This window comes from Mastigoproctus giganteus, chromosome 7 (assembly GCF_048544385.1).
Source record: "Mastigoproctus giganteus isolate SK-2022 chromosome 7, ASM4854438v1, whole genome shotgun sequence".
NCBI classification, from domain to species: domain Eukaryota; kingdom Metazoa; phylum Arthropoda; class Arachnida; order Uropygi; family Thelyphonidae; genus Mastigoproctus; species Mastigoproctus giganteus.
The window spans coordinates 213,058,790-213,083,938 of NC_143581.1; the positions used below are offsets into that span (position 1 = coordinate 213,058,790).

Consider the following 25,149-nt stretch of genomic DNA (forward strand, 5'->3'; position numbering starts at 1 on the left):
CCATTGAGGCAGTGTTAGGTGGGTTTGAAAACTGCTAGCCTCCAAGTCAGCAGTTTTACAGCTAATAGATTAACAGTAGCCGCAGGCTGAGATAAAAACAATCCTTGCACTCTTCTATCAGAACATGCAGCAACCTGGAAAGCAAGGTGTTGGTGCTAGGGTCCTTCATGGAACAAGCAAATACATTGGTTATATAGGGTTACTAAGAGTAAAAACAGTTGCATGTATGCTAATTCTAGAGCCATAGTAAATAAATTTGATGAATTTTAAGTACCAGTCAAGTCAACAAATGCAGACACTGTGGAGTTATTAGAGGCATGCAATTGACACATAAGTGATTCACAATTTGAATATGGGGAGTATAATGCATAAAGACTGGACAAGAGAGGAAGAGATTATGCCCTTAGTTAAGAAACACATAAAATCTTGGGTAATGCATTCAGTGGGCAGGTTTGGATTGGATTGGATTTTATTGGTGTATTAGCAACTAAGGCTATAATGCACCAAAACCAGATGTCACAAATACCTGCGAGGAGATCTGACTGATGTGTTCAAACCTTGAATGGATTGAGTAAGCTCAATGCTGATGGAATCCGTCCTCTTTCTCAGAGTACACAAGAGAGGGATCTAAATTCAAAAAGAGGATAGACGGATACAGGGTAGAAGTACAGAAATTTGTCTTCAACCAGCAGATGGTCAATTGTCAGAAAAAAACCCATCTGGTGTTGTTGTAGAAACAGGTAGTTTGAATAACTGCAAGGAAGAACGAGACAAACCATTAGAAGAGATGGACACATGATATGAGTGTTGACTTCACCCCAGCTGATATTGTATCATCTTCACTACTAATACTAAAACAGTGGCAGGGCACCTGTAGGTTCTTGTTTGCAATTTCTGCACGAAAAACCATAAGAAAATCTTACTTTTGGTAAACTTGACTATATTTAGGAAGGTAGAAAAATTTTCTGATTTTTAATCATTAATTAACACATGAACATTATTTTTGAGGGGCACCTGTGAGGTACCCCACCACCACCACCAACAGGTTAAAACTAAATCAAATGTTTTTCTTCTTCTTCTTCTTCTTCTTATTATTATTATTATTTAGCCATAGGGTGCAAAGAAGCCTGAGGCTTATGCTGCACAAGCCAAAAAATTTTTTTTTCTGAATTAACCCGAGAGAGAGAAAAGTAGAAGGGAATCACTAGAAAGAGAAGGATGATGATATCCAGCTCAGGTCCCTGGGTGTGCCAAGCCCATACTCACCAGATGTGAGTGCCGGGGGGGGGGGGGGGGTAGCCTCACATTTCATTCTTATTTTTCTTGGTGATTCCCTTCTACTTCTCTCTCTCTTTCTTTTAATATTCTTTGTCTTCTTATACTTTACCAATACACTTAAAAGAGAGGCAAAGAAAATCCTCTGCGGCAGATCCCAAACTTATTTTACATAATAATTACTAATATTAATTTAAATAATAACTCATTAAGAAAATTAGTAAAAATATTTCTGAATCACACCTTTAGGGTTTCCTTATTTCCTATGGGAAGAATTTTCATTATTCTTTTAACGATTTTATTTTTGTTTTGTTTTTAGGAGCATTAGCAACTAAGGCCATATTGTTCTGGGGATATGCAGTGGTCATTCCCTGACCTTTCCGCATCCTCCGTATTTGGTGGGCATGGGCTCGAACCCTGGTCTAATCAAGAAGCGTGTGCTACGTACTGCTGCTCCTGCCCACCTGGCTACGGAGGCGCCAACGATTTTATTAAAATCATTTTCAAAATTTACACTGCAACATGACTTAAATCAATAAACCTAGATTATATATGAAAAAACTAAACAGACAAAGTCAGTGCAAATCAAGTCTAATGTCAACAAATATCTTCTTTCGTCTTCTCAACCTCCAACCCATGCACGGTACTAAGGTTCTGATATCTCTCGTGTTTAGGGTTTTCATTAAAAAAATAAAATGCATCATGTCCATATGCGGTCAATTAGCTGAAGTTATTATAGTAAAAAAAAAAAAAAAAAAGCACAAGAATTCATCTACAGTCTGCTAACAGCAAGAAAACTGCAAATTATTACTGCAAACAGTTAAACAAGACTACCTCATTTCCAAAACAGAATGATAAAAACACAAAATTGAAACCAAAAGTATTACAGAGCTCTTTTTGCACCTGTAGCATACAAATCACTGTTCCACAAATTCATTAAGAGCAGCAGGAACATGGTGGATTTTGTCTGCCCAATACCAAGATATCTGTTTTTTTTATGGCCAGATTTTTCCAATTCTAATGTAATCAATGATGCAGATTGAAAGTTAAAACTCTACTGCAAAAAAAAAAACTAAAATTAACGCCAAAATAATTCTAATATATACTAGGGGGCTTCACACACTGCTCACTTCTTTTGATAAAATAAAATACTTACAGAAGCTTTTGACTCTATGTGTGTCTCTTCCTCAGCTATGAATATATAAATGTTACTATATCTATATAATATCGGTGTAGATACACCACAGATAACTCTTAAAGAAAACTACAATCATAGCGTGAAAGGCATCGTTTCATTTGCATCTCATATCGTGCTAATCCTTCACGATGAGTTACCATGTATTGCACTACCTCAAATAAGTAATGCTTCACTAACAGAGAAGACTACAGTCACATTCTCGGTGGGCACTACCACCCAGATGGCACCATTTCAAAGCTAGTTGGCTTTTCAATGGTGGGTGCCTTTTGCACTACGATCGTAGTTTTTCTTTAAGAGTTGTCTATGGTGTATCTACACTGATATTATATAGATATAGAATCTTAAACTCTTAAAATATTATGCCTTGTTCTATTTAGTTTATTTAAATAAATACATTACATATGGAAATCAAGAATGGTACCGAGTGGTCATGTTAGATAAACATAGCATGTGGCCACGCTTAAACAGAAGTTTGTTTTACCACAGTAAAATAAGTTTCTGTTACATATTTTTGTTTGTTGTTGTTTGTTATTTGATTTTTAGGAGCATTAGCAACTAAGACCATATTGCTCCGTGATATGCGGTGGTTATTCCCTGACCTTTCCGCATCCTCCGTATTTGGTGGTGACGGGCTCGAACCCCGGTCTAATCAAGAAGCGTGTGCTACGCACTGCTGCTCCTTCCCACCTGGCTACGGAGGCGCCTACATATTTTTGTATTTGTTACGTATTACCATGTAACCCTCACCTCTCTTCTCCCATTGGCAGAATAAATATCATTAGGAAGAAAATTATTTTAATGTATAGAAAGATATTTTAAGTTTTAATATTTTTTGGTGTTGATTTACTGCTAAAAATGCCTCACAAGAGGCTTAATAATGAGGCTCCTGCTGACTGAGTTTGATTTATTGCAATGTTTGTATTTTCATATAGCATAATTGGGGTATATACTGTTTTATATGAAATAAAAAAGTGTTGTGTTATAATAAAAATTTCAACACCTAATACAAACTCATTTTTACACAAACCAATCTTAAAAGAGACGTCTAAATACACATTAAATTCACAAGTAAGTTTTGCAAGTCAGAACAGACCATATGTAATAGGTTCTTGCCCTTAGCATAGTAGTAGCAAGGATTTTAAAAAACACACTCCCATTTCACCCCTCCATTCATTCTAAATACCTGTCCAGCTCAGCTTTAAATTTATTTAGGCTATCAACTTCCATAACAAAGGATGGAAGTCTGTTCCACCAACCAACTACCCACTGGCTAAAGGCAAACTTCTGCACATCTATCCTACACCTGTGTTTCCTCAATTTGAATTTATGCCCTCTCAGGTGATTATTCTGAGCGAGAGGAAGAATCCCATCAGCATTGAGCATGCTCAAACCATTCAATGCTTTATACACCTCTATCAGATCACCTCGCTGGTGCCTAGTCTCCAGACACTAATTTGCAAAACTTAGGTCTTTCTTTATAAGAGCAACCCTTTGTTCCATTCACTAATCTTGTTGCCCTTCTCTGTACTCGTTCCATTTGAGAATTGCCTCTGATGTCTTGAAAGCTTCTTCTCACAACTAAAAACATTTTTCTTGCAGCTCCTCCTAACTTTAGAAATAAAAAAAAAAATTGCAGGATGCAAGGACAGGACAGTAGAGAGGATGAGGAACACATTTGACATTAATGCTGGCTAAGTATTCAATGACAGTGTGAGCAATGTGAAGTCTTGCACTGTCGTGATGCAGCATCTACCCACCTGCATGTAGCTGCAGCTGTTTGTGATGAATGTGATCCTGCAAAGTTTGTGGTACAGTTCTCTGTAGTAAGGTCCCATAACAGTCATATGACTTCACACAACTTGCTGGTAAACCACTCTTTAAATGTCAAAAAAAAAGAGACGACCATAACCTTTCCTGCAGAAGCCACAACTTTTGTTTTTTTCAGTGTTGGTGATTAAGCAGACTTCCAAACAGATCTTTGTTGCTTACTCTCTGGGTTGAAATTACGAAGCCATGTCTCATCCCTGTTATCACCTTGTGCAGAACCTCAACATCTTCAGTAACCATCCAGTGCAACTTACAACCTCCATGCAAACTTGCTGTTTCTCCAGTGTAAGTAGTCTTGGAACCCAGTGTGCACAAACAAGTGTCACATGCAAATGGTCAGGGAAAATACCATGCATGTTTCCTACTGATATTCTCAACATCTGTGCCAGTTGCCTTACTGTTATATGATGATCATATCTCACGATTACAGAAAGAGTTTCTGATTTTTGTGAAAGCAATGGTTCAAACTCCAGGACCGCTGCTTTTTTGTGATCAAATCACATACATCTTTAAACATGCTAAACCACCTGCAAGCTGTGCTATATGGAAGCATAGATTCACCATAAGTCTCTTTTAACATTTCATATGCTTTGGCTGATGTTTTGAGATGGAAACAAAATTTGAGAGCAGCATACTGTTCCTCACATGTTACATCTATTGTTAAGTAGGCAAAACTGAACAGGCATAAACTTAACTGACTGCCAAAGTCACACTGGGCATAAGAGTAAACTGCACAGTTGGTATGTGATGCAGCTTGGTTTGGTCTTAAATTCTGCAGCTCAGCTAGAAAAAGCAAACAGTACAGTTGTTAATGTAAAATTATGATCATTCTCTGAACAACCCTCAAGTTTCTGATACCTTCATAAGAAAAATTATTCTCATAAGTGCTGCAAAAAGAAATAACACTCATCCACACTAACAAGTATACTATTATTCAGGCGTGCATTTTTCTATGGGCATCCAGCTTCCCCAGTCCCCTTGAATAATAGTGACCAATGATACAAGATCCTTAACCTAATATCTAAAAAAGGTAGACACAATATGTATCAATAGGTGCCAAATTCTGTGCACAGTCAGCAGCTTAAAAAAAACTTACATCTGACTACAGAGCTTCTGTTGTCAGTTGTTTACTACTGTAAATCATGTGAACAAGTAATTACACACCTGTTAGTTTAACTTCTGTTCAAGGGAAATTAATGGAGGCGCTGGTTAAAGAAGCACTGCAGGATCATCTAGACAAGACTTCAGTTATAGCTCAGACACAGCATGGGTTTGTTAGGGGTAAGTCTTGTCTAACCAATTTTATTGGATATTATGATGTTGTCACAAAGGAATTGGATGCAAAGAATAATTTTGATATCATATATTTGAATCTTAGAAAGAATTTTGATACTGTTGCACATGGAAGGCTGCTGCACAAATTGGAACAGTCTGGCATTGGAGGAAAATTGCTGCTATGGATAAAGGGATGGTTGAATGGGAGAAGACAGAGTGGTAATCAATGGACACTGCTCTTTGTGGACTAATGTTATTAGGGGAGTCCCCCAGGGTGCAGTGTTAGGTCCATTGTTGTATTCTGTATTTATTAATGATATTGATGATGGTATATCAGGCTTAATGTCTACATTTGCAGATGATACAAAGATTGGCAGGGTTGTTAATGACACTAATGATAGTACGCTGCTGCAACAGGATCTAGAAAAGTTGAGCCGATGGGCTGAGAGGTGGCAACTGAAGTCACTTCACTTCCTTTAACATTACATTTGTCAAAGTACTGCATATGGGAAACAGTAACTCCAGAGTAACGTATCAACTGTGTGGTACTATATTGACAGTGGTAGAGAATGAAAAGAACCTGGAGGTTCTAGTCAGTTATGAAGTTTTCTGAGCAGTGCAGATGGTCTGCAAGATTAGCTCGTGGAGTCTTGTCAATGATATACAGGAATTTTTCTAGCAAGGATAAGGAGGTGATTATCCCCTTGTATAAGGCAATGGTCAAGCCACAACTTGAGTACTGTATACGGTCTGGAGGCCTCATTTTAAAAAGGATGTAGAGCTGCTAGAACGAGTACAAAGAAGAGCAACAAGATTAGTGAATGCAACAAAGGGTTGCTCTTATGAAGAAAAGCTTAAGTTTTGCAAATTACAGTGTTTAGAGATTAGGCATCTGCAAAGTGATCTGACTGAGGTGTATAAAGCGTTGAATGGTTTGAACATGCTCAATGCTGATGGGATTCTTCATCTTGCTCAGAATAATCACCTGAGAGGGCATAAATTCAAATTGAGGAAAGGTAGTTGTAGGATAGATGTGTGGAAGTTTGCCTTTAGCCAGCAGGTGGTTGATTGCTGGAACAAACTTCCATCTGTCATTGTAAAAGTTGATCACTTAAACAGATTCAAGGCAGAACTAGACAAACATTTGGAGCGAATGGATGGGTGAAACGAGAATGTTTTTTTTTTGTTTGTTTGCTTGTTTTTTTTTTTGGCTGATGCTGTATAAGCTTGCTTTCTTGCATCATTTGCCTTTACTAATGCCAATGCTCAATGTCATTATTAAAAATATTTGCAAGCCAAATTTCTCCACATAAATTTTGGAAAAAGAGGACTAGACTTGGGAAAAATATATGTATTTACAATGATTATAGCAAAATCAGACACATTAGGCATTGCAAACCAAATTCTGTTGTGCAATTTTCTGTGGCCTGTATGATATGTATATGTTTATAATATCAAGGCTTAACATATGCCATGATATTATGTTTATAATATCATGGCATATGTTTCCATTCATATTTATTTTTCTGTATATACTTAAATCATTATAACTAAGCTTGTTACTCTTCTTTGTGCCTATCTTGACTAATCTTGTTGTGCTTCTTCACCCATTCCAACAGCTTCACTTCCTAAAATGGGGTTTCCAGATCAGTATGCAATACTTGAGATGCAACCTACCCATTGCCCCATACAATGGTATAATCACCATTTCAGTAAATTACTTTGATACCATACCACATGCACTACTATATAAACTGATACGGAATTAGAAATATGAAAGTAAGGAGATGTTACTGTTATAGATAAAAGGATGGTTAAGTGGTATGTGACAAAGAATAGTTATAAATGGCTGCTGCTCTTGATGGACAAATGTGATGAGTGGAGTTCCACAGAAGTTGATATTGAGTATTTTACTGCTTTTAATATTTATTAATGATACTAATAGGTATTTCAAGTTTGATGACTAAGTTTGCCAATGATACAAAAGTGGGCACAGTGGTTAATGACAGTAATCAGAGTATGCTACTTCAAGAAGCTTAGATAAACTAAGCAGATGAACTGTAAGTGGCAACCGATGTTTAACAGTGATAAATATAATGTACTCATCTGGGTAGCAATAATCTCAGAATAACATACCATCTGGGTGGTACCCAACTCAAAACAGTGGACATGAAAAATATCTAGTGGTAACTGTATAGTCAGACATGAAATTCTCTTTACCGTCACATAAGCTGCTATAAAAGCTCATGAGGTTCTGTCAGTAATATACAGGAACTTTGCAACATGACATAAAAGTATTCGACTTTGTATAATGACAATGTCAATAAACAGAAGTATTAAAAGCAGAATAATCTAATTTTTATTCATAAAGTTACTGCTTTAAAGTATATATCAGTATATATCTGTCTCAATTAAGGTGGAAGCATACTACAAAGTGCTGGGTTGATTACATATTTGCCAAAATTGCAGCCATGCATCATTAGACTCTAGTGAGGATATCTGATTTTAGTCAGATTCCCTCGCTAGAGGAAAGTCAGCTGCAAATTAATGGCTTTATGAATAAAAATATCCTCCTTAGGGATTTAATCCCCAACTGCAATACCCATCAATGGAGATGGATTAATTTCCTCCTTAATATGACACTGGAAGACCATATTCTCATTCAATTGAGAAATGGAAGAGAATATCTTAGATTCATTTGAAGGAGATCCTGAAATTACATCAACTAAATTCAAGTATACAGTAAATGTGATTGGTTAATAAGAAAACATCATGAACATTTACTGTACCTCCTGCACTAAAATGGCAATAATTCAACCATTTGGCTTTTACTTTCAGCAACATTCAACAGAACCACTCTTCACGATTCACTTGCTGAAAGAAGGAAAAAGCTTTATTCACAAAAGTGAATTTGTAAATTTCCATAAACATGCACTACACAGTCAGAGAAGAATAAAGATTTCATAAGTGACACCAGCAATATTTCAATTGTGAGTGTGACATAAGCAATTACATTATCTCGTTGGTCTGTATTTCTTGCATAGCTTATGGAAGTCTCATGCTTAGCATTTGTTGGAGCAACAGTACTCTCTCTCTCTCTCATGGATGCTATTCACATGACAAAAGATAAACTATCAATTGTACTTGTGAATAGTTCAAGATGCCTGTAATAATGCTGTGCTATTCCCAATACTTTAGAGTGAGTTTGACAACTGTTACACCTGATTGGGGGTGGGGGAAGAAGACAGAGAGAGAAATATTGTCAGAATTGTTTTTTAGTCATATGCTAAGCATATTATATTAATAGAATCCAGAGAGATAGTAGTGTCAATAATTTAAGTCAACATCTACACACTTTCTATGAGCAGCAGCTGTTGATTGGGAAAAGTGTAAGGACTCACAAAAACAATGCCAAAGACTTTCTCATTAATTATAGTAATCAGGGTAGAAAATTAGGTAAATGGGCTGAGAAGTGGCAATTGAAGTTTAATATTGACAAATGTAAGGTATTTTACATTGGGAGAAGTAATCCCAGGTTAATGTACCAGCCATGTATGTACATTAATCTGTAAAATAATAAGAGAAATTTACCTCAATATAGTACATAGAACACTTCTGTATGATACTCTCCAGAAATTAAAACGAAAAACTTACATTAGAGTAACAAATAATTTAAAAAGTAATTAAAAATCAATTTAACACATTTAAAAATCAATTTAACGCAATTAAAAATAAGAAAATTAATTAAAAAAATTTAACAAAAAAATTGCAAAACGATTTTTCTTCTTGAAGCATTGTCAGCTTCATCAGGAAGGAAAATTGTTTTGCAACTTATTTTACATCTGGTTATCACATGACCTCTTTACTTTTATTGGTAGTGTTTGACTTAAGGAAAATCAACCAAAGTCATAACGATTCATCTCAGTATCTGTCTGCTAACCTTTTGGCTCGCTTATTGAAATAGTAACCGGGCTTCACAACAATTAAATTTCACTCCCAATTTGGAGGTAGATAACTTCATAATGCTAGCTATTATAATAATCACATAGGCTGCCAAGAAATAATATCTGACTGTTTTTTAACCCCTCTTCCCATTTACAATTGCACTGTACTTCTAAGGTCAAATTTGTAGGAGCTGTTTACATAACAAAGGCAAACTTTCAACAGGACTTGTGAAGATCTCAAGATGCCTGTAATAATGCAGAACTACTCCCAATACTTTTGAGTTAGTTTAACAACTGTTACATATGGAGGGGAGGAATCACTTTTCTCAGCTGAAATGGTAGTTATGATCAACGGGTCTATCTTCCCTAGTAAAGTGACCAGTGAAAAATACTCTCTGTGTTCAATCTTTTTTTCCCTTCAGCTATCTGTCATTCAATTTATTATTTTTATTACACATCACATGTGCTCACCTGAAGTATAAAACAAACACAATGGTGTTTGTTTTATACTTCAGGTATAAAACAAACACCATTCAGGAGAGTGCCATACAATTTCACAAGACTACTTTTACCTACATACTAAGAAACCTTTAACTGAAATTATCGCATTAGTATTTATTGGTATTACACTAGTAAAATGAAATGTCAGCTACCAGTTTCCATTGTTTTCAATTTACTGGATATCAATGCTGCTGGTTTGTTCATTTTTTAAATGTGATTATGCTATCTGCAAACATAATCTACCATGCTCAACTTACATTTTTGTTACTCCCTATTTCTCTCTCTTTTTGTTCAGACATTCTAAATTTACAGCCTTTTATATTCAGTATGATCAAATATTTTGTATCACACCACAATCCCAAACTCTGGTCTAATTTATCGAATACTGATTTCAAACTAATAAGTTTTTTTTTTTGTAGAAATGTAAATAACAGTACTTTGCATTCAAAGATGGATAATCACTCTGCAACCATATCAGTTATGGGATTTCAAAAAAAAAAAAAAAAAAGTTTACATCTAGTTTCTACCTTAGTTCATTACACAAACTGCAACAAACAGTAATTTTCACTTTGAAAATATGAAGTGCACCTGTGTAATGGCTCTCTCTATTTTTCTGTATAGCAATAATAATAAAACTATGAACTGCACCTTTACTTTTTATCACCTACTTCACTATCTTAAATATTCTGGTCAGTATGGCTGCAGTGATACCCAAGGCAATGATTTTGGTATAGTCGAGGCAAACTAGTATTTGTTCCTCCAAAATTAAGCCTGAAGTCATTGCCTGATGTACTGCCAGAACCTTGACTGCACCTAAAAGGTACGATTTCTTCTTTGTTGTGAGGATCATTTACAATAATTTTTTCTAAAAATTTGGCATCCTTAGCTTTACCTTCAAATAAATTCATACTCATACAAAATACAAGTCTAGTCAAATTCATCAGATTTATCACTGTACATAATTATGTATATTAATGGTATTAAAATATTAAACATTTTGTAGTGCATTAAAGCATGTTGAAGTTATTAACAGTAATTAACAGTAAGTAGAAAAAAGGCATACAATCATAAATCAGCAAAACAAATTTAAAATTACAATCACTTTTTTCTCAAAATTAAATTACTAGTTTTGGTATTTAGCTTGTAATACTTATAAACCACAAATTTTCTTTCATTATTTTTCAAAACATTTCAAATTGAGTACACATAAATCTTGTATATAAAAAAAATAATAAATAAATAAATTACCATAAAATGAAGAAAAATTGTTACCCAACACAACATACAATATATATTTTACTTTTGGTAATATTTCTTAGTATTTCAAGTTTAGCCTTAAGGAGAAAACTGGTATTGGAATGCTCAAGATGTCTGCAATTCCAAAAAGTCAACAAAGCATAAAATTCAGGAAGTGTAAAGAATCAGTTTATAATAACTTCAGAATGACCTGCTACACAAACAATAACATAAAATTGCAGCATAGGTGCAAATTTATAAATATATAATGTATCCATGATGATTACATATTTAGTGTTACATAAAACATTTAACTAAACAATTTATTATAATTTCAAAAAATGTTTCCACAGACAAACATTATGTACTGAAAAATACCTAATGAACACTTAGTGTCTATTATACTTTCTAATACCATAGGAAATATACAAAACATAGCAACTCTTATGGATCACTGCTCTGTCTGTTCAAAACATAAAATCAAATAAAATGTTGTGTGAGAAAAAAAAAAAAAAAAAAATCAGATATACTTGGATCAAAAAAACATACAATTACATTGAAATTAAAGTCTCAAAAATTATTTTAATTAAAATAAAACGATTTTAAATTAATAAGATATATTATATTGGACATTTATCAATAGTCTAGATTAATCGAAAAAGATTCAGAAGTACATAAATACACATAAATACAAAAAAAAGAGGAAATTTATTAATCAGCCAATCTCTTCAGCTAGTTTGTATGCAGTGAATATAATGCCTGTTTTCCTTAACATGCCTACTTCCATCAAAATAACTTTTACTCTTAGTAAAATGGAACTACTATTCCTGTAGCTAGGATTCATAATTTCTTCTTTAAAAAAAGAAATAATTCTAAATGACAAACATACAAAAAAGGTCTTTTTTATTATTATTTAAGACTATACTGTTATTAAATTTAGCCATTTTTGAACACCAAGGAACACCACAGCCAAGTAAATTATCAGAGCAATAACATTTGACTCTTTTTACACCATTCATTACAGACCTTTTTATTTCAGTTAACATACACAAGATGGGGCGCCTCCCAAAATGTATGCATAGTATTAGCAGAATTTTAAATATATAAAGTTTTTAATATATTTAAAAATTTTATGTTAATGAAGGAAAAATAATAATTGCTACACAAAAATTTAATATATAGTAGTTAATACAGCAATTAATGATATACATGTGACACAGGTTGCTAGATACAGTAGATTTTTTTTTATTTTTATCACAACTGAAAAAGGAATGTTTAATTTAATTAACCAGGGAATTCTAGCAGCATTTTTAAATATACTGCAGTACACCAGTTGAGAACTCCTGTACTATAGTGCTGATTTCTGAGTGTGCAGCATACTGAATGGTGGAAGAAACATTTCATTTGATCACAGGAATCAGTGGCCTTTCATCACTATCCTCCATAATATTATGTGAAAAAAAAAAAATTATTAGAAGGTTAAGTGCATAACTTCAATAATTTCCATAAGATTTAGGATTAGACTTAGGACACGATAACACAGAGATGGGCCTTTTCAACAAGACATTGTTTATTGCCAATCTATGATTAATCTTTTAAAATTGCTGCCATACATTATAAAATATGATGGAAATTCTCTCCAAATGTCTTTCACAGGATTACTCAATTTTGAAAACAAATACATTACCAATGCTTTTACCTGCCTGTCTTGTTTTTGTCACCCTATATTATAATCATTAAATTATATGCTTTAGCATAAAATTTAATGATTAAAAGCTGATATTTGTACCATCAATATGATTCCACATAAATGCATTTGCAGATATTGACTATATTCTGCAAACTACTGCAATCCTAAAACTTGAGCTGCAATGAACCTTGCAGTCAGAATCAAAACATGGGCCAGGCACATGTGGTTCAAAAAAAAAAAAAAAAAAAAAGGCAATATAATACTAGTTCAAAAGTGAGACAGCCAACTAAGAACTAAAAATTGATGCAACAAATTTTATAATCTGCAAAACACGTTATGGGGAAGTTGAGTCAAACTGCCTTACTCTGCTGAGAAAATCAATAAGAAAAAGTTCAGTAAATATGATTTAATTTTTTAAATCATTAGGGTATCGTAGAAGTAACAGCATTGCGGAAAATAATTCAAATGTTACAAAAATTACTTAAATGATGAAATTACCCTTGGTAGAAATTAAGACTATCATTATTAATACACTGCATTAGTGAAGTGGTGTATTAACAACACCGACGAGCATGTATGTACAATTTTCTCACCAATTATTCACAAATATATGGATATAATTCCTATCACGTAATAACTAAAGCCTTATAGTTAACAACGTACTTTCTGGCAGAGTACCGTGTAAAATAGTGCCATTGTTGACTGCAGTTACATAGTGCTAAGAAGTGAACCATTTAATCGCAATAATGCTCCATTCGACGTTACCGTTATGCTTGCTACCACAATATTGTTTTAATATCTATAGAGTAAAAATAACAGTAAAAGTAGCAGCTTGTTATTCTGTTTGTTCATTGTTTATTACAGTGTACATACAAGATCTGGCGATTCACCGTGTCAAATCTACAACATGAACTAACTTTACAGCACTTTATTTGCAGGAAATGCAATCATACCGATAACCCGTTTATGCATTCCAAATATTGTATAGTTTCTTGACATTTCACTATTACAAATTAAAATTTTATAATTAAGCCACTGTAATTAAAATTTACCCACCTTTCTTTCTCTTCCCCCGCCTAATTCTCACGGGGCATAGAAACGCCATGACAAGACCGGTCGGACAGCTCTACCTGTCCTACACTGTTTTGGAAGAAGTTTGGACAGCTGACAAACTTTCGCTTGTGTACCTCCAACTCTTCACTTGGTCTTCCATCATCAACATCGATCGGTACATGCACAACATCTGTATTTTTGAATAATATCAAAACTAAAAGTGACAAAGATCAAAAGGTAATAAATATTCCAAAACTTCTCTTACAAAAATAGATACATATTGCCTCTCAAAGTTTACTATTTTTTTTTACCTTAACCTGTTGAAGTGACACCTGAAATTCTTTACACGACTCAGTTCACTGCCACCAGAGGGGACAAAGTTTTAAAGTAATAATTAAAAAAAAAAAGAAAAAGAAAAGATTGGTTTCTAGGGGATTGGTGACCACAGAAAGTATTATGTCAAATGAAGACTAAAAATATGGTAAAATAACGGTACACATCCAAAGCAAACGCTACCATTTACAATAATTAGTAGTAAAATGGCTTCGAATTATTTAAAAAAAAACTTCTTTTCCCTCAGTAAATTTTTGGTGACAAAATCTAATGCCTAAAGCAACAGATCCAACTTTTCATTCTTTTCACACAATCATAAAATATTTTTCGAAGATCATCAGCCCAAACATGTTATGTGTATTTCAATTTTGGTCTGGTGCTTCTCTTTCCAATTTCGAAATAAAAAAAAAAAAATGCTAATTTGGACATCTGCTTCATAAGATGGTCCTGCTTCAAATCTCACCTTGAACCAGAAAGCTCATGATCTTTCATAACTGATTGTTTGAATACACCGACTTTAATCACTCTTTTGTGACAGATTATCTCATTTTATCGGTACGGTACGCAACGGTACCGTACCGTGCTGCTGCTGCACGAATTAAGAGAGTTAAAGGGATTCATCATCATCATCAGCCATTTTCAATCCACTGCAGGATAAAGGCCTCTCCATCAACTTTCCAGTTCCTTCTGTTTTGTGCAATGGCCATCCATTTGCTACCCACAAACTCATGAATTTCATCTGTCCATCTCCGTCGTTGTCTTCCAGGTTTTCTTCTAGCTCCTCTTGGGTACCATTCAGTTATTTTCTTAGTCCATCTGTCATCTTGTCTTCATGCTATGTGTCCTGCCCAAGAACATTTTAGTTCTTTAGTTTTGATAAGAATGTCTTTACTTGAGTTTGCTGCCTAATCCATTTGTTTCTCTTCTTATCTAACAGTCTGATTCCCAATATAATTCCTTCCATTCTTCCCTGTGTAGTCCTCAGCTTCTCTTCCATTCTTTCGGTGAGTGCCCAAGTTTCACTTCCATAAGTCATGGTGGGAAGTATACATTGGTTCATTATTTTACGTTTCAGACAAATTGGGATATTGCTCCTCCGTATGTGAATATATTTCCTGAATGCTATCCATCCAAAATTTATTCTTCTCTTGACCTCCAGCCATTTATCATTATACATGTAATGACTTGTCCCAGATAAGTATATGAACCCACCTTTTCAATTGCTGCTCCTTCAATGATTATATCCCTTTCTGTGGCATACTTGTTCATCATTACTTTTGTTTTAGCCATATTCATCTTTAGTTCGAAATCCTTACTAACTGTGCATAACTAATTAAGATTTTCCTGTAATTCTTTGGGATCGTGGCTTATGACCACAATGTCATCTGCAAATCGTAAATGGGTTAGGTATTCTCCATTCACATTGACTCCTTTCTGCGACCAGTCTAATCTTCTGAAAGCTTCCTCAAGGGAGCAATAAGCAACTTTGGAGATATTATGTCTCCTTGTCGAGAACTCCTTTCCTAATTTTAAATTTGCTACTGTCTTTGCCTAATCTAATAAAGGAGGTAGCATTCTCATATATTTTCTTAAAAATCATAATATATGAGGTATCATGCCTTGTCTTTCCAGTGCCCGAAACATTGCCTTATGTTGTATGGAGTCAAATGCCTTTTCATAATCCACAAATGCCAGGCATAATGGTGTTTTATATTCATTTGCTTTCTCCATTAACTGTGATATTACGTGAAGGTGATCTATAGTTGAGAATCCTGTCCTAAAGTCAGCTTGCCTTTTCAGTTGATTCTCATCAAGTATTCTTTCTTTTTAAGCTAAAGGGATTACCGTTCTACAACTTAGTGGTACCTGGTAAAACCTATCCGACCACCTGTCCCACATACAGAGAATGCACGCTGGTTAAGAGTGAGCAGTTCAAGGCGTATTTCCCAATGGGCTCTGGCCATCTTCTACTGCAGTGGTGTCCAACCTTTTCCCGTACAGTTGCCATATTCAAAAAAATCCAAAGTTAGATTTCTTTAGTGTGTTACATTTTCCATATCTTGTTGCATGTAAAAGTGAAATTGAAAATATTCGAAACTTTTATTAAGTACAATACACAATTACATTTACTGAACAAAACATTTAATACGAAAATTTTTTTGATAATTAACAAAATTTAAAATGCTGTTTTAATTCACTTTCCTCGCGGGCCGTAGGTTGGACAACTCTGTGACTCAACTGTAAGAGCCCTATTCGAGAATTAGGAGGGAGTGATTTTCTTTTACCCCGACAAATAATTATCTGTTGTTTCACAGAAGTGCGTTATCAACATTTTCCCGTAACTTTTCCCTGAATATCCGAATGACACTGACATTTTGGACAGTTTCAAAAAAGAAAAGAAAAAGAAAAGAAAAAATTCAAATTTAAGAACTAGTGACAAACTGACAATACCGATGACGAGAGAAGGAAAACGAGGACAACGAAGGTATTAATTCTTCTAAACATGAATTGTTGGCATTTGGTGAAAATGAATTTAGAAAATTGTCAATTAGGTTACAGTTAAATGCAATTCGGGAATACATGATTGATAAGGTTTCGAAAGAATTGAAGCATTTGATGAACGTTCTGAGTAGATACAAATTTCATCGAGTGAATGTGAACGAGGATTTTCACAAATGAATCTGATCGGCAGCCCAACCAGCACTTCGTTGATGACAAAAACAGCTTCTTCGCTACTGTTTCTTAAAACTGTAGGCCCACCGCTAACCCGCTTCGATCCAGCAAAATATATCGAATCATGGCTGCTTCGGAAACGTCATTCAGCAACCGACACACAAAGAGGAAGAAAAGAAGTCGGCATAGGGTGTCCCATGAGAACGTAATGAAAATTTGGAATATTCTACAAAAACTTTATTATGAAATTATTTTTACTTATGTTATTATTTTACTAACATTTTACTTTTTTTTGGCTGATGCTGTATATACTTGAATAATAAATTTATGCTTAATAAACTATGTAAATATACTTAATTTGTTGTTCTTATTCTAAAAACATTACTACTAAAGTAACAATATCAGGAAAAAAAAAATTTAGAGTACTTTTCATATCCTTTTAATTTTCAATATTTCCTGATAGCAAAGAATCAGTGCCGGCACCTAGTTTTTTTACAAAAAAAGCATTGCTTCAGACCCTTGACAATCACTTACTTCTTAATATGATAAAACATTCAACGGTATAAATCTTTAGCTTAGCAGTACTTCTTAAGAACAAAGATCAATTTTAATAATGCCTCTTTTTTAAATCAACACTATGTCTATACCTTCTAATAAGAATGTACAAGCATCCAATAATTCGTGAATGTAGTAATTAAATTTCCAATGTCTAACTTATTATTAGTATTACATAATCACGTCGAACTTTTTATTTTTAATTTTAGTGATTACATGAATTTAGTTATTATTTTTATTTATTTTTTGCTTTATATTAAATAATTTTTTACTAATGTTGAAATTTACTACTTTTGTAAGCGACTATTGCTGATCCATCCCTTTTTTGTGTGTCAGTTGAAACAGAGTGTCATATCTCCTGTGGAGAAACTATCATTAGGTCCACTACAACAAGGGCGCGAAGGTTCAGGGTAGGGCACGGACGGTTGGTTTTGCACTGGTTATTAGAGAGAGAGAGAGAGAGAGAGAGAGAGAGAGAGAGAGAGAGAGAGAGAGAGAGAGAGAGAGAGAGAGAGAGAGAGACACGGGAATCCGTTCATCAATGACGCGGTTGCGGGGAAAGAATTTGTAGTTCCCATACTGTTTCGGTCATCTTTATACCCAATTTTGGGTCATATAAACTTTGGTTGGTCGGTTTATTATTGTAGGGTTTTATGCCCATCAGCAACTTAATTAAATAGCAACTTAATAAAAAGCAAATATATAAATTCAAATTGAGGAAAAGACAGTTATAGAATAGATGTGCGGAAATTTGCCTTTAGCCAGCAGCTGGAAAAAACTTCCGTTTGACAGCTTAAATCAATTCAAGGCAGAACTAGACAAACATTTGGAGCGAATGGATGTGTGAAATGTCTGTGAACTGCGTGTGTTCTGTGGTCGACCTGCTGTTTTGCTGTTTGTCCTAGATTCTGCGAAGAAAAAACAACGCTGCTCTCACCTGAGACCGGCTAACTCAGCCACGTTGTGGAAAAGTTACATAAAAATTTCTCCAGTCATCGACGGGGCTCAAACTCGGGTTTTTTCCACCCTCTACCAACTGCTACCTACGAGGGCATGTATATAAACAGGCATATGTTTCATCTATCGTTTTATTGCTTTTTGAGTACTTTTTGTATTGCAAGAGTATTGATTTCTATTATTTTTCATTATAATTACTTAATATTTTAGCAAGGAACCATTTTGAGGGAACTGTGGCCATGGGCCTCAGCTGTGATAGGGATCCAAAGTTTATTATATTACAGTTTACTTATATATTTCAGAAATCTGTGGAGGGGTGTAAAATTGTCCATAGAATTAATGTGGCGCCTCTGTAGCCAGGTGGGCAGGAGCAGCGTACGTAGCACACGCTTCTTGATTAGACCGGGGTTTGAGCCCATCACCACCAAATACGGAGGATGCGGACAGGTCAGGGAATGACCATAGCATATTCTCGGAGCAATATGGCCTTAGTTGCTAATGCTCCTAAACACTAAATAACAAACAACATAGAATTAATCTGTGCTTAAATGTCTCTGATTCTAGCTACGTTATAGATTAAATAAATGTTTGTTGTAGGCATTATATATTAAATATACGTTCGTTTCCACAGAAGCAAACCCAGTATTTTTCACTAAGTAAACAGTGCCTTTGCTGACATAGTATTAAATAGTGATTCCTAACTGTTTAGTCCTCAGTATAGCCTGGATTTGTCATGGCATAGACTCAACGAGGTGTCAAAAGCATGCCAATGGGATGCTGCTCCATGCTGAATCAATTTTGCCACACAGTTGTTGCAAATTGGATTGGAGAGCTGATCTCGATGCTCAACTGGATTGAACTCTGGTGATAGAGAGGCCACTACAATAGCCTTGATTCACTGTCATGTTCCTTGAACCGTCTGTACGATTTTGGTCTTGTGACATTATCTTCGAACGTTATCCTGTTCTATAAATTCATTCGCAAATGGTCACAGTGCATACCTTGAAGGTGCCCATGGCTAGAAACAATTTCCAGATAACTTGTGACATCTAAATATTGCACCAATGGTTTCAAAGGGCTACATGAAAACACTCCCTACACCATTACACAGACACCAGCAGCAGTGCCGTACCTAGGTACGGCCGGTCCCCCGCGGATGTAGGGGACCCGAATTCCGTGATATTTTAATTTTTTTAAATAAAAAAAAGGTTGTTTTATAACTTAATATATTTTATAACCTCTATGTAACTTAATCGATTGTTTGCTTTAAAAAATTCGTTATAAAGAAACAGATAATAAAGAAATAAAATGCAATGGAAACGAAATGTCAACCCCTTAAAGGAATTCTCGCTGGCGAAGATGAGAGCAAAGACTTCAACGCCAAAGATTGACATCAAGAAATCCAAACTCTGCAACGTATCTTAAAAGTATTTGTAAAATAATAAGAGGTGTACCTCAATAGGTTCTACGTATTATATTGAGGTAAACTTCTCTTATAGGTTCTAAGTTTTATTGAGGTAAACGTTTCTTATTATTTTACAAATATTGATATCAACGTAGAACATATCGAGCATTACAGCTCTGGTTCATACTATCAAATTCATTTTTAAAACTCTTATCGACTATTTAATTCACTTCCTTTGTCTCCAGTTATAACCTATCGATACACACAATTATGGGGAATTTTTGAACAGCTTTGTGCAAAATTACATTAGATTAACACTAAGATACTCGGCCCAAAGGTACCATATTTCTTATCTAAAATATTGCCTTCAAAAACAACATCGTTCCGAAGTTTGCCAGGGTCAATTTAAATCATTAAATATCGGGCATAAAGCAAAAACTCACCTAGAGGCTCACATCTGGTGAGTATGGGCTTGGCACACCCAGGGTCCTGAGCTGGATATCATAATTCTTCTCTTTCTTGGTGATTCCCTTCGCCTTTTGACTCTCTCTCTCTCTCTCTCTCTCTCTCTCTCTCTCTCTCTCTCTCTCTCAGGGTAACTGGGGTATTTTTTTTTTTTTTTGGCTGGCGTAGCATAAGCCTCAGGCTTCCTTGTATCATATAGCTAATAATAATAGTAATAATAATAAAAACTAGCACTTGCCACATCGCGTAATATAGTTAAACTTTCCTTAAGATCTCAGTATTCTAATAAAGGGGCTCACATCTGGTGAGTATGAGCTTGGCACACCCAGGGCCCTCAGCTGGATATCATCATTCTTCTCTTTCTTGGTGATTACTTTCTACTTCTGTTAATCTCTCTCTCTCTCTCTCTCTCAGGGTAACTCGGGAATTTTTTTTTTTTTTTTTGGATGGTGCAGCATAAGCCTCAGGCTTCCTTGCACCATATGGCTAGTAATAATAATAATAAACGAAATACCTTTCCCGGGTTAGGAAACTTCGTGAAAAATTAAAAAATATCGACATTCTAGCGATTGGTCTGTATTGAAGACCGCAATAGATTTGCGACGTGAAGCACAGGCCTCAGAAATAAAAAAAACAGACATGTAAACAAATTGAATACATTATCGGGAGGGTTAAAAGGCGTTCAATGGATTTCTAATACAATGTCGTGGACTTGCGACCAAACGAGTTGGGTGACGAACCCCCCACTCTCCCCCACGCATACACACAACGTGCTACCACAGAATCCGTCAGCTAGTTCGCGAACACACCCTCGCCCAACTTTCAACGAACCGACATAACAACAGGTTGCAAATCTTTTCTAGTATACGCTATCACAGGAGCAGATTTCACTTTTATCCCAAGGATTACACTGTAATTTATAATTTGCCACCTCGAAAACTACCTAAAAAACAGTGCGTAACTGATATCGAATTTGGACTTCGAAATGTTCCACAAAAAGATTTATTTATTCAATAATTTAATCAAGTGTTGAATAACATAAAAGTAACGCGAAATCCTAAATTGAATACACATACCAGTTCAGCTTTACGTGACCTTCTGGAAAATAAAGACATTATACAGAGGGCAGATAAAGGAGATACAGTTGTAACAGAGAAGAAAAATGCATGGGATGCATATAAATTATCAAGCAAGTCAGAGGCCAATGGCAGATATAAGCTAGTCTGTAATTGTCACAAAGGAGGGTCACAAAGGAAGTTAGGTCACAAAGGAGGGTCACAAAGGAAGTTAGGTCACAAAGGAGGTTAGGCAGGCGAAGGCAGATTATGAGATATCCTTGGCAAAAGATGCTAAGACAAACAGCAAGGATTTCTTTACTTATATAAACTCTAAAAGGAAGGGGTTGAATCTGATTGGTCCACTTGACATCGATGGTTCGACTGTTGATGATCCTGCTCAGAGAGCAAACAAACTGAATGAGTATTTTGCATCTACATTCACACATGAGGAATTATTAAGGTTTGAAAATGGCAGAAGGTTATCAAATTGTAGCAGGATACTTAATGATTTTCTAATAACTGAAAGCAAAGTGGAGGAGAAATTGTTGAAGTTAAACATAAGAAAAGCACCTGGGGTGGATGGGATCTATCCAGTTATATTAAAGGAGGCGGCAAAGCAACTAAGCAAACCCTTAGCCATAATTATGAGAGCATCCAACATTCAGGGGAGGTCCCCACGGATTGGAGATGTGGAAATGTATCCCCAATTCACAAAGGGGGATCGAAGGGTGACACAAGTAATTACAGACCAGTTAGTTTAACTTCTGTTCCGGGTAAAATAATGAAGTAGTAGTAGTAGTAGTAGTAGTAGTAGTAGTAGTGGCATGTGATGCAAGAAAGCAAATGTATGAGCTTATGCAGCATCAGCCAAAAAAAAAAAAAAATCACACCATTCCATCCAAATGCCTGTCCAGTTCCTCCTTAAATTTATTCAACCTATCAACTTCCACAACGACAGATGGCAGTTTGTTCCAGCAATTAACCACACGCTGGCTAAAGGCAAATTTCCGCACATCTTTTCTACATCTGTGCTTTCGTAATTTGAATTTATGCCCCCTTAGGTTCGTAATCTGAACAAGTGGAAGGATCCCATCAGAATTCAGCGTGCTCAACCCCGTTCAAGGCCTTATACACCTCAATCAGATCACCGCGCAGGTGCCTAGTCTCCAGCCACTGCAATTTGCAGAACTTAAGCCTCTCTTGGTAAGAGGATCCCTTCATTCCCCTCACCAATCTTGTTGCCCTTCTCTGTGCACGCTCAAGTCAATCTACATCCTTCCTAAAATGAGGCCTCCAGACCTGTACGCAGTACTCAAGGCGTGGCCTGACCATTGCCTTATACAGAGGGATAATCACCTCCTTTTCCCTGCTAGCAAAATTCCTATTTATCATTGACAAAACCCCCATGACCTGCCCTGGCAGCCTGTCTGCATTGCTAAGAAAACTTCATATCTGACTGCACAATTACTCCCAGGTCTTTTTCATTTTCTACCACCTTAAGTGTAGTACCACACAGTTGGTACGTTTCTCTGGGGTTACTTCTACCCATTTGCAGTACTTTGCATTTGTCAAGGTTAAACTTCAGTTGCCACTTCTTAGCCCATCTGCCCAAATTATCTAGATACTGTTGCAGTAGCACACTGCCATTACTGTCATTAACAACCCTGCAACCTTTGTATCATCTGCAAACTTCGACACTAAGCCTTATATACCTTCATCAATATCATTGATAAATATGCAAACAACAGAGGACCCAACACCGAACCCTGTGGGACTCCACTAATAACATTAGACCAAGAAGAGCAGCACCCATTGATTACCACCCTTTGTCTTCTCCCACTTAACCATCCTTTTATCCATTGTAGAAACTTACCCTTAATACCATTCTGCTCCAATTTCTACAAAAGTCTTCCATGCGCAACAGTGTCAAAAGGTTTCCTGAAATCCAAATATATGATATCAAAATTATTTTTTGCATCCAGTTCCTTTGTAACCACATCATAATATCCTATAAAATTTGTCAGACAAGACTTTCCCTTAACAAACCCATGCTGTGTCTGAATTATTGCTGCAGTCTTGTCTAGATGATCCTGCAATGCATCTTTAACCAGCGACTTCATTATTTTACCCGGAACAGAAGTTCCTGGTTAAAGATGCATTGCAGGATCATCTAGACAAGACTGCAGCAATAATTCAGACACAGCATGGGTTTGTTAAGGGAAAGTCTTATCTGACAAATTTGATAGGATATTATGATGTGGTTACAAAGGGACTGGATGCAAAAAGTAATTTTTGATGTCATATATTTGGATTTCAGGAAAGCTTTTGACACTGTTGCGCATGGAAGACTATTCTACAAATTGGAGCAGAATGGTATTAAGGGTAAGTTGCTACAATGGATAAAAGGATGGTTAAGTGGGAGAAGACAGAGGGTGGTAATCAATGGGTGCTGCTCTGCGTGGACTAATGTTATTAGTGGAGTCCCACAGGGTTCGGTGTTAGGTCCACTGTTGTTTTGTATATTTATCAATGATATTCATGAAGGTATATCAGGCTTAATGTCGAAGTTTGCAGATGATACAAAGGTTAGCAGGGTTGTTAATGACAGTATATCAGGCTTAATGTCGAAGTTTGCAGATGATACAAAGGTTGGCAGGGTTGTTAATGACAGTAATGGCAGTGTGCTACTGCAACAGGATCTAGATAATTTGGGGAGATGGGCTAAGAAGTGGCAACTGAAGTTTAACCTTGACAAATGCAAAGTACTGCATATGGGTAGAAGTAACCCCAGAGAAACGTACCAACTGTGTGGTACTACACTTAAGGTGATAGAAAATGAAAAAGACCTGGGAGTAATTGTGTAGTCAGATATGAAGTTTTCTGAGCAATGCAGACAGGTGGCCAGTGCAGGTCATGGGGTTTTGTCAATGATATATATAGGAATTTTGCTAGCAGGGAGAAGGAGGTGAATGTCCCTCTGTATAAGGCAATGGTCAGGCCACGCCTTGAATACTGCGTACAGGTCTGGAGGCCTAATTTTAGGAAGGATGTAGATTTACTCGAGCGTGTACAGAGAAGGGCAACAAGATTGGTGAGGGGAATGAAGGGATCCTTTTACCAAGAGAGGCTTAAGTTCTGCAAATTGCAGTGGCTGGAGACTAGGCACCTGCGCGGTGATTTGATTGAGGTATATAAGACCTTGAATGGTTTAAGCATGCTCAATGCTGATGGGATCGTTCATCTTGCTCAGAATAATCACCTGGAGGGCATAAATGCAAATTGAGGAAAAACAGATGTAGGATAGATGTGCGGAAGTTTGTCTTTAGTCAGTGGGTACTCGGTTGGTGGAATATACTTCCATCCTTTGTTGTGGAAGTTGATAGCCTAAATAAATTTAAGGCTGAGCTGGACATGTATTTGGAACGAATGGAGGGGGTGAAATGGAAGCGTTTTTTTTTTTTTTTTTTTTTTTTTTGGCTGATGGTGCATAGGCTTGCTTTCTTACACCATATGCCTGTACTAATGCTAATGCTTAGCCCTTCATAATGTTGGCATGTTGCTGCGGCCTATGTTATCCAAAAAAAAAAAAAAAAAACCAAAGAAATTAATCCAAAAAATAAAAGCAGACTCCCACATAAAGAAATAAACTGAAATCAAAAAGCAAGAGAATTAAAAGAATAAAAAAACAGGAGGTATCACAAGCA

At 35.8% G+C, this 25,149-nt stretch overlaps 1 protein-coding gene across 1 annotated transcript in view; it reads right to left on the reverse strand.

The window, feature by feature from the left end:
• The window catches only part of Dlish (Dachs ligand with SH3s), a 55,375-nt gene extending 41,228 nt beyond the window's left edge, over positions 1-14,147 (reverse strand). The window contains exon 1 of the mRNA XM_090377423.1: positions 14,003-14,147. Within this exon, the coding sequence (XP_090233549.1) occupies positions 14,003-14,051 (49 nt within the window). The 5' untranslated portion in view covers positions 14,052-14,147. The remainder of the gene's footprint in view (positions 1-14,002) is intronic.
• Positions 14,148-25,149: the final 11,002 nt, after the last annotated feature.